Source organism: Salmo salar, unplaced genomic scaffold, assembly GCF_905237065.1.
Source record: "Salmo salar unplaced genomic scaffold, Ssal_v3.1, whole genome shotgun sequence".
Taxonomy (NCBI): Eukaryota; Metazoa; Chordata; class Actinopteri; order Salmoniformes; family Salmonidae; genus Salmo; species Salmo salar.
Window position 1 is genome coordinate 25,001 of NW_025549289.1, and position 9,293 is coordinate 34,293.

The 9,293-nt window shown below is 47.4% G+C and overlaps 1 protein-coding gene across 1 annotated transcript in view; it reads left to right on the forward strand.

Moving 5' to 3' along the window:
• LOC106594486 (E3 ubiquitin-protein ligase TRAF7) overlaps positions 1–7,219 on the forward strand; it is a gene marked incomplete at its 5' end in the record, with an annotated part of 30,823 nt that extends 23,604 nt beyond the window's left edge. Inside the window, 4 exons of the mRNA XM_045713174.1 lie at positions 1–5; positions 2,791–2,922; positions 3,435–3,554; positions 7,042–7,219. The exon at positions 1–5 is cut by the window's left edge and continues 115 nt beyond it. Of these exons, the coding sequence (XP_045569130.1) occupies positions 1–5; positions 2,791–2,922; positions 3,435–3,554; positions 7,042–7,056 (272 nt within the window). The remainder of the gene's footprint in view (positions 6–2,790; positions 2,923–3,434; positions 3,555–7,041) is intronic.
• Positions 7,220–9,293: the final 2,074 nt, after the last annotated feature.

The window sequence follows — 9,293 nt, forward strand, 5'->3', positions numbered from 1 at the left end:
TACACGTAAGATACACACACACACACACACACACACAGAGACACACACACACACACGCACAGAGATACACACACAGAGATACATACAGGGGACAGGATTTATACCGTCCTCGAGGGGACAGGGGCAATGATTTATACCGTCCTCGAGGGGACAGGGGACATGATTTATACCGTCCTCGAGGGGACAGGGGACATGATTTATACCGTCCTCGAGGGGACAGGGGACATGATTTATACCGTCCTCGAGGGGACAGGGGACATGATTTATACCGTCCTCGAGGGGACAGGGGACATGATTTATACCGTCCTCGAGGGGACAGGGGACATGATTTATACCGTCCTCGAGGGACAGGGGACATGATTTATACCGTCCTCGAGGGGACAGGGGACATGATTTATACCGTCCTCGAGGGGACGGGGGCTTGACGTTAACGTTTTTAGCCACTTGCCCTTCAGACAAGTAGGACAGATTTTTGACTCGTCCAAAAGCTCAAGTCACTGATATAGAAAATGTTGACTTATCTAATAGAAAATGGTGACTTTTATAATAGAAAATGGTCTGTAACAACATGTTTGCAAAAATGCACGACTCTCTTTTTGTCCCTGGAGAATCATCCAAATGGAGGCTGTTCTCTTGTCTATTTTCTTCTCTGCATGTCTCCAAACACAACCCCTGGCCCTTTAAGACTCTCCTGGAGGATGATTGGTCCACACTCGATAGCCTATAAAATATAGCAACATTACAATTACAGCCCAAATACTTTTGTATTTTTTTTATACAAAATAATTCCCTCCAGGGCTCAAAATGTAAGGATGTTTCTGTCCTGTCATCCCCTGGATGATCAACAACAATAAAAACACATCTACGGTTCAAAACCGACTCTGGGACCGACTCTGGGACCGACTCTGGGACCGACTCTGGGACCGACTCTGGGACCGACTCTGGGACCGACTCTGGGACCCGACTCTGGGACCAGACTCTGGGACCGACTCTGGGACCGACTCTGGGACCAGACTCTGGGACCGACTCTGGGACCGACTCTGGGACCGACTCTGGGACCGACTCTGGGACCGACTCTGGGACCCGACTCTGGGACCAGACTCTGGGACCGACTCTGGGACCGACTCTGGGACCGACTCTGGGACCAGACTCTGGGACCGACTCTGGGACCGACTCTGGGACCGACTCTGGGACCGACTCTGGGACCGACTCTGGGACCAGACTCTGGGACCGACTCTGGGACCGACTCTGGGACCGACTCTGGGACCGACTCTGGGACCCGACTCTGGGACCAGACTCTGGGACCGACTCTGGGACCGACTCTGGGACCGACTCTGGGACCCGACTCTGGGACCGACTCTGGGACCGACTCTGGGACCGACTCTGGGACCGACTCTGGGACCGACTCTGGGACCCGACTCTGGGACCGACTCTGGGACCGACTCTGGGACCGACTGCGACTCTGGGACCGACTCTGGGACCCGACTCTGGGACCAGACTCTGGGACCCGACTCTGGGACCGACTCTGGGACCGACTCTGGGACCGACTCTGGGACCGACTCTGGGACCAGACTCTGGGACCAGACTCTGGGACAACAGAGACAAAAATCATACATCCACTGCACCTAAAAACATGTATTTTTTTAAAGCAAAGAGGCTGTTGCAACAGATCAGACCGTTTAACTTTTAAAATGTTGATAATGTTTTATTTATTTATATTATAAGAACACAGCAAATTGTGCACGTGACTGTAGGCTACGTGTAAATGTTCCCAAAAATGTAATTAGTGGGGGGGGGGAACCTCATTCTCCAAAAGCAAACTGCAGGAACGGGTTTCATGTGAGATGAAAATGTCCATTTTAAAATGAATGAAAGGGGAGATTTTGTTTCATCTAGTTTTGGTTACTAATAAGCCTTTTTCTGCTGGACAATAAAATAACGTAGATTTTGTGTTTTGTTTTCTAAACCTGTTATAACATGAGAAAAGTGCTGGTTTCTATGGGATTAAAGTGTTTTAAAAGAATTTCCTTTTAACATTTCTATACTTGTGTTTTGGCAACTTTGAAACAAGATAAGGCATGGTGACTTATATAAAATGGTGACTTATATAAAATGGTGACTTACATATATAATATAAAATGGTGACTTATATAAAATGGTGACTTACATATATAATATAAAATGGTGACTTATATAAAATGGTGACTTATATATAATATAAAATGGTGACTGAAATAATAGAAAATTGTGACCAAAAAAAAAATGACAAAACAATTTTTACAATTTTTTTTAAGTTTCTGGTTAAATTTTAGTTTGAAAATGCTGCCCGTCTCCGCTCAGTGACGGTTCCAGCGCGTATCGGCCACCGGTCTTGTGCCTGTTTGATCTGAATCCTGCCTCTCAGTGTGTTGACAGAATCAAGCCTGTAAGACAGACGTTCATGTTTTAAATTATCGTTCATTATATTTGTCAAATCATGACAGGCGTTTTAGTCTAATATTTATGCAATGAAAAGTCTCCATTTTTCTAGTGCCTCCTCCCCCCTCGTGTCGACATCGGATTGGACACGAGGCCGTAGCCAATAGCATATCACCTTCACTTTGACATGTAGGCTTTTAAAAAAAAAATATATATATATAACATGGAAAAATAGATTAAAATATTATTCCAATGTTGGCCCCTCTGATCGCAGTAATTGTTTGGAAAATGTACTTGTCCATCGTCTTGTCCTGGACAATAGGGGACAGTCTCTTTTTAATGTGGATCCCTGATGTTGAATCTGTCCTCTAGGTCTGGGATATCGAGTCGAAGGAGCAGGTCCGAACCCTGACGGGTCACGTGGGGACCGTGTACGCTCTAGCAGTCATCTCTACACCAGACCAGACCAAAGTGTTCAGCGCTTCCTACGACCGCTCTCTCAGGGTAAGACTTGTCTGTCTGTCTGTCTCACCGTCTGTCTGTCTGTCTCACCGTCTGTCTGTCTGTCTTACGAAGGGATGCAAATGTAGGTACATTTTGTTTGCCGACTAACCAACCCACATTCTGGCAGTTACCTGGTGGCCCCAACACCTTATTAAATCACTGTGTTGGTGTTTCCTTTATTTTCACAGTGACCTGTAATAATCAACTGTGTGGATTATAGTGTGTGTGTGTGTGTGTGTGTTTATAGTAAGTGTGTGTGTGTGTTTATAGTAACTGTGTGTGTGTGTGTGTGTGTGTGTTTATAGTAAGTGTGTGTGTGTGTGTGTGTGTGTTTACAGTAAGTGTGTGTGTGTGTTTATAGTAACTGTGTGTGTGTGTGTGTGTGTTTATAGTAATTGTGTGTGTGTGTGTTTATAGTAACTGTGTGTGTGTGTGTGTGTGTTTACAGTAACGCTGCCTGTGTGTGTGTGTGTGTGTGTGTTTACAGTAACGCTGCCTGTGTGTGTTAACAGGTGTGGAGCATGGACAACATGATCTGTACCCAGACCCTCCTCAGACACCAGGGGAGTGTAACTGCCCTGGCCGTCAGCAGGGGGCGCCTGTTCTCTGGAGCCGTAGACAGCACCGTCAAGGTACCGCCACACCCCCACCAGTCAGTTAATAACCCTCTACTAAGGCTAATAACCTTAGTTAATAACCCTCTACTAAGGCTAATAACCTTAGTTAATAACCCTCTACTAAGGCTAATAACCTTAGTTAATAACCCTCTACTAAGGCTAATAACCTTAGTAATAACCCTCTACTAAGGCTAATAACCTTAGTAATAACCCTCTACTAAGGCTAATAACCTTAGTAATAACCCTCTACTAAGGCTAATAACCTTAGTAATAACCCTCTACTAAGGCTAATAACCTTAGTAATAACCCTCTACTAAGGCTAATAACCTTAGTTAATAACCCTCTACTAAGGCTAATAACCTTAGTAATAACCCTCTACTAAGGCTAATAACCTTAGTAATAACCCTCTACTAAGGCTAATAACCTTAGTAATAACCCTCTACTAAGGCTAATAACCTTAGTTAATAACCCTCTACTAAGGCTAATAACCTTAATAATAACCCTCTACTAAGGCTAATAACCTTAGTAAATAACCCTCTACTAAGGCTAATAACCTTAGTAAATAACCCTCTACTAAGGCTAATAACCTTAGTAATAACCCTCTACTAAGGCTAATAACCTTAGTAATAACCCTCTACTAAGGCTAATAACCTTAGTAATAACCCTCTACTAAGGCTAATAACCTTAGTTAATAACCCTCTACTAAGGCTAATAACCTTAGTAAATAACCCTCTACTAAGGCTAATAACCTTAGTAAATAACCCTCTACTAAGGCTAATAACCTTAGTAAATAACCCTCTACTAAGGCTAATAACCTTAGTAATAACCCTCTACTAAGGCTAATAACCTTAGTAATAACCCTCTACTAAGGCTAATAACCTTAATAATAACCCTCTACTAAGGCTAATAACCTTAGTAATAACCCTCTACTAAGGCTAATAACCTTAGTAATAACCCTCTACTAAGGCTAACATATCGAATTGTTTTAAGAAGGTCATTTCGTTGGATCGTTTTAGCTATTTGATTTATGTGATGAAACATTGAATTTAGCATTACTGCTATTAGCCCATAGCATTACTGCTATTAGCCCATAGCGTTACTGCTATCAGCCCATAGCGTTACTGCTATTAGCCCATAGCGTTACTGCTATTAGCCCATAGCGTTACTGCTATTAGCCCGTAGCGTTACTGCTATTAGCCCGTAGCGTTACTGCTATCAGCCCGTAGCGTTACTGCTATCAGCCCGTAGCGTTACTGCTATCAGCCCGTAGCGTTACTGCTATCAGCCCGTAGCGTTACTGCTATCAGCCCGTAGCGTTACGTAACAAATTTCACTACATGGAACAACAGCTAGTCCCAAAATGTACCTAAAGGAAGTTTGTGCCGAGGTGTCTGTCCTTTATCTGAGAGAGAGAAGAAAGATCAGGAATATATATATTTTTATTTTTAAATCTATATATTTTAACCCTTTATTTTTGGCGCTGAACAGTCTCCATATGTGACTAACCACCTGGATTTGGTCTTATGTTGCAAAATTTGAATTTTTTTATTATTGTTTTTTTTACACTGGATAAAAGTAGAGACTCAGAGCTACAAAATGGTATATCACACACTGCATTTTTGAGGAACAATGGGAAAGTAATTCTGCTTTGAAAGTTGATGATAAACTTTGTAAAACTCACTTTTGAGAAAATGTCCTTTCTGAATGTTTTGGTCCCGACTGGAGAGCTCTTCTTTGTCTACAACCCATTCAGCATCGTTCACACCCTCTAAAGCTTTAGCCCCACCCATCTCGGAGCGCACGCTTGACGCTCTGGCCGATTTGATTTGTTTACCTCTGGATAACATGAAAACAGCCTTAACAGCTCTGCTGGAAACAATTTCATTATGCTTTTTTGGCTGACTTTTACTGACACCGGCCATATCCAACTTTAGCTTAAGACTTTAGCTTAAGACATGCTAGTTAGCTAGGTAAACAGTGTTTAAGATCACAAATGTCACCTAACGTTAGCTAATGAGCTAGCCGGCTAACGTTAGCTAATGAGCCAGCCGGCTAACGTTAGCTAATGAGCCAGCCGGCTAACGTTAGCTAATGAGCCAGCCGGCTAACGTTAGCTAATGAGCCAGCCTGCTAACGTTAGCTAATGAGCCAGCCTGCTAACGTTAGCTAATGAGCCAGCCTGCTAACGTTAGCTAATGAGCCAGCCTGCTAACGTTAGCTAATGAGCCAGCCTGCTAACGTTAGCTAATGAGCCAGCCTGCTAACGTTAGCTAATGAGCCAGCCTGCTAACGTTAGCTAATGAGCCAGCCGGCTAACGTTAGCTAATGAGCCAGCCGGCTAACGTTAGCTAATGAGCCAGCCGGCTAACGTTAGCTAATGAGCCAGCCGGCTAACGTTAGCTAAAGAGCCAGCCGGCTAACGTTAGCTAATGAGCCAGCCGGCTAACGTTAGCTAATGAGCCAGCCTGCTAACGTTAGCTAATGAGCCAGCCTGCTAACGTTAGCTAATGAGCCAGCCTGCTAACGTTAGCTAATGAGCCAGCCTGCTAACGTTAGCTAATGAGCCAGCCGGCTAACGTTAGCTAATGAGCCAGCCGGCTAACGTTAGCTAATGAGCCAGCCGCTAACGTTAGCTAATGAGCCAGCCGGCTAACGTTAGCTAATGAGCCAGCCGGCTAACGTTAGCTAATGAGCCAGCCGGCTAACGTTAGCTAGCTAGCTAACAGTGCACTTTAGCTTCAGACCCGTAGCTAGCTAGCTAACGGTGCACTTTAGCTTGAAATGAAAACCCCATTCTGTCAAAATTAGAAAACGTGTAATATCTGAAAATGTAACAAGCTATCTTACCCGTATACATCCATGATCCATGATGGACGCCTCTCCCTGTCACGGATGCCACGCCACGGTTGCCCTTAGTTTTGAAGATGTAATCCCGGAGACAGGTGTTTCCTCCATCTCCTTAGCTATCAGACTCTAATTTCCACAGATTTTTCAAAACTTGATCCTCCAGAAAGTGGAGAGCAACACTTACGCAGCTCTACTACATTACCAAGACAGACTGACGAGCTCGAATAGATAGAGAAGCCTTCTATATGGCAGGACCAATCCGAACTACTACTCTCTCGGCATGTCCAGCCCACTCATTATCTCAGCCAATCATGGCTAGTGGGAAGGTTGCTGTGTCGGCGGAAACACCGTTTAACTGGTCAGCCTGCAGGTGCCCCTCCCCCCCCAACCCGGACGACGCTGGGCCAATTGTGCGCCGCCCTATCACGGCCGGTTGTGATAGAGCCCGGGATCGAACCAGGGTCTGTAGTGACGCCTCTGACACTGCGACGCCACTCTGGATTTTTGGGGCCGTGAAAATTGTAGTGGAAGGGTTAGTCAGTCAGGCAATCCATTCCAATATCCCTCACTGTGTTTTCTCTCTCTCTCTGTCTTTCGCTCTCTCTTTCTTGTGTCTCGCTTGTCTCTCCTCCTCTCTCTCTCTTTCTGTGTCTAGGTGTGGACATGTTAGAGGATGCTGATTGGTTGAGCAGCCATATGTTCCCACCTCAGTGGACGACCCTGTGTCAAACGGACCATATGAACTCTGACCCCCACCACACACACACACACACACACACACACACACACACTGATTGTGTTTCATCATCCTTCAGGATCATGACTGTTTTTTTTTTTTAATATCTCTGCTATATGAACTTTAACCCCTGATGTGGGCAGGGTCAGAAGTGGTCACGACCTCTGTGACCTTAGCCCAGTGCATTATGGGTGGAGCTGCCGTACCTTAGCTCTGCCCACTGACTACACCAGCCCCTCTCCTGCTTTGGGATAATTCCAGGACTGTTTACTGAAGACTTGTTAGCTCCCCCAAGTTAATGCCTTGGCTTCAGTTCAGCAGGCTAACAGCTGTTAAGATTCAGACCCAGGCTGTTGGACCAACCCTGAGAAGTGCCATTACTGACCCGTTACTGACCCGGGGGAGACTGGACCGTTACTGACCCGGGGGAGACTGGACCGTTACTGACCTGGGGGGACTGCACCGTTACTGACCCGGGGGGGACTGGACCGTTACTGACTGGACCGTTACTGACTGGACCGTTACCGACCCCGGGGGGGACTGGACCGTTACCGACCCCGGGGGGGACTGGACCGTTATTGACTGGACCGTTACCGACCCGGTGGAGGACTGGACCGTTATTGACTGGACCGTTACTGACCCGGTGGAGGACTGGACCGTTACTGACCCGGGGGAGACTGGACCGTTACTGACCTGGGGGGACTGCACCGTTACTGACCCGGGGGGGACTGGACCGTTACTGACTGGACCGTTACTGACTGGACCGTTACCGACCCCGGGGGGGACTGGACCGTTACCGACCCCGGGGGGGACTGGACCGTTATTGACTGGACCGTTACCGACCCGGTGGAGGACTGGACCGTTATTGACTGGACCGTTACTGACCCGGTGGAGGACTGGACCGTTACTGACTGGACCGTTATTGACTGGACCGTTACCGACCCGGGGGACTGGACCGTTACCGACCCGGGGGGACTGGACCGTTACCGACCCCGGGGGACTGGACCGTTACTGACCCGGTGGAGGACTGGACCGCAGTGGAACAAGGATGGATTCACTAGGAACCAACCGGAAGCATCTGGAACGGGACCTGCCTGAAGTGTTGTCAAATAGAAACTCTTGTTTACGTCGCGAAAAGGCGACGTCAGTGTTTTTAAGAACGGACGGTGATCCCTGGGCTTTGCTTGCTACGACTCGGCTCTGTTCAGGACCACGACTCTGCTGCTCTGGTTTTAGTGCCATGATGATGATGAGGATGATGATGATGATGGTAGGCTGTGTTCAGGACCACGACGCAGCGCTTCTGTCAACGGTTTGAAATTAACTGTATCGTACTGAAACATGTCCGTCGTTAAGGAGACGGTGTGAAATGAGAGAGATGCCTACCGTGCCCCTGTTCTCTCTCCCGTGCCCCTGTTCTCTCTCCCGTGCCCCTGTTCTCTCTCCCGTGCCCCTGTTCTCTCTCCCGTGCCCCTGTTCTCTCTCCCGTGCCCCTGTTCTCTCTCCCGCGCCCCTGTTCTCTCTCCCGAGCCCCTGTTCTCTCTCCCGCGCCCCTGTTCTCTCTCCCACGCCCCTGTTTTCTCTCCCGTGCCCCTGTTTTCTCTCCCGCGCCCCTGTTTTCTCTCCCGCGCCCCTGTTTTCTCTCCCGCGCCCCTGTTTTCTCTCCCGCGCCCCTGTTTTCTCTCCCGCGCCCCTGTTTTCTCTCCCGCGCCCCTGTTTTCTCTCCCGCGCCCCTGTTTTCTCTCCCGCGCCCCTGTTTTCTCTCCCGTGCCCCTGTTCTCTCTTTCTCTCTTTACTAACCGTGAAACATGCCTGAAAACTGATCATGTCAATGTGATCCGTCTGGGGGGGTAATGTAGAAACTGATCATGTTGATGTGATCCCTCTGGGGGGGTAATGTAGAAACGGATCATGTCGATGTGATCCGTCTGGGGGGGTAATGTAGAAACTGATCATGTCTTCTCTCTGATTCTAGATCTGTTAGTATTCTGTTGTATACTTGATGTACGCCTGATTTATCCGATCATTAAAATACTGTACACTTTGAAGTGTGTGACTGGTCCCTAACGTTAATATAGTGTACACTTTGAAGTGTGTGACTGATCCCACTGGGGTACCCCTCCCCCCAGTGGATCGGCCGGGCCGGGGCCCCCAGTGGATCGGCCGGGCCC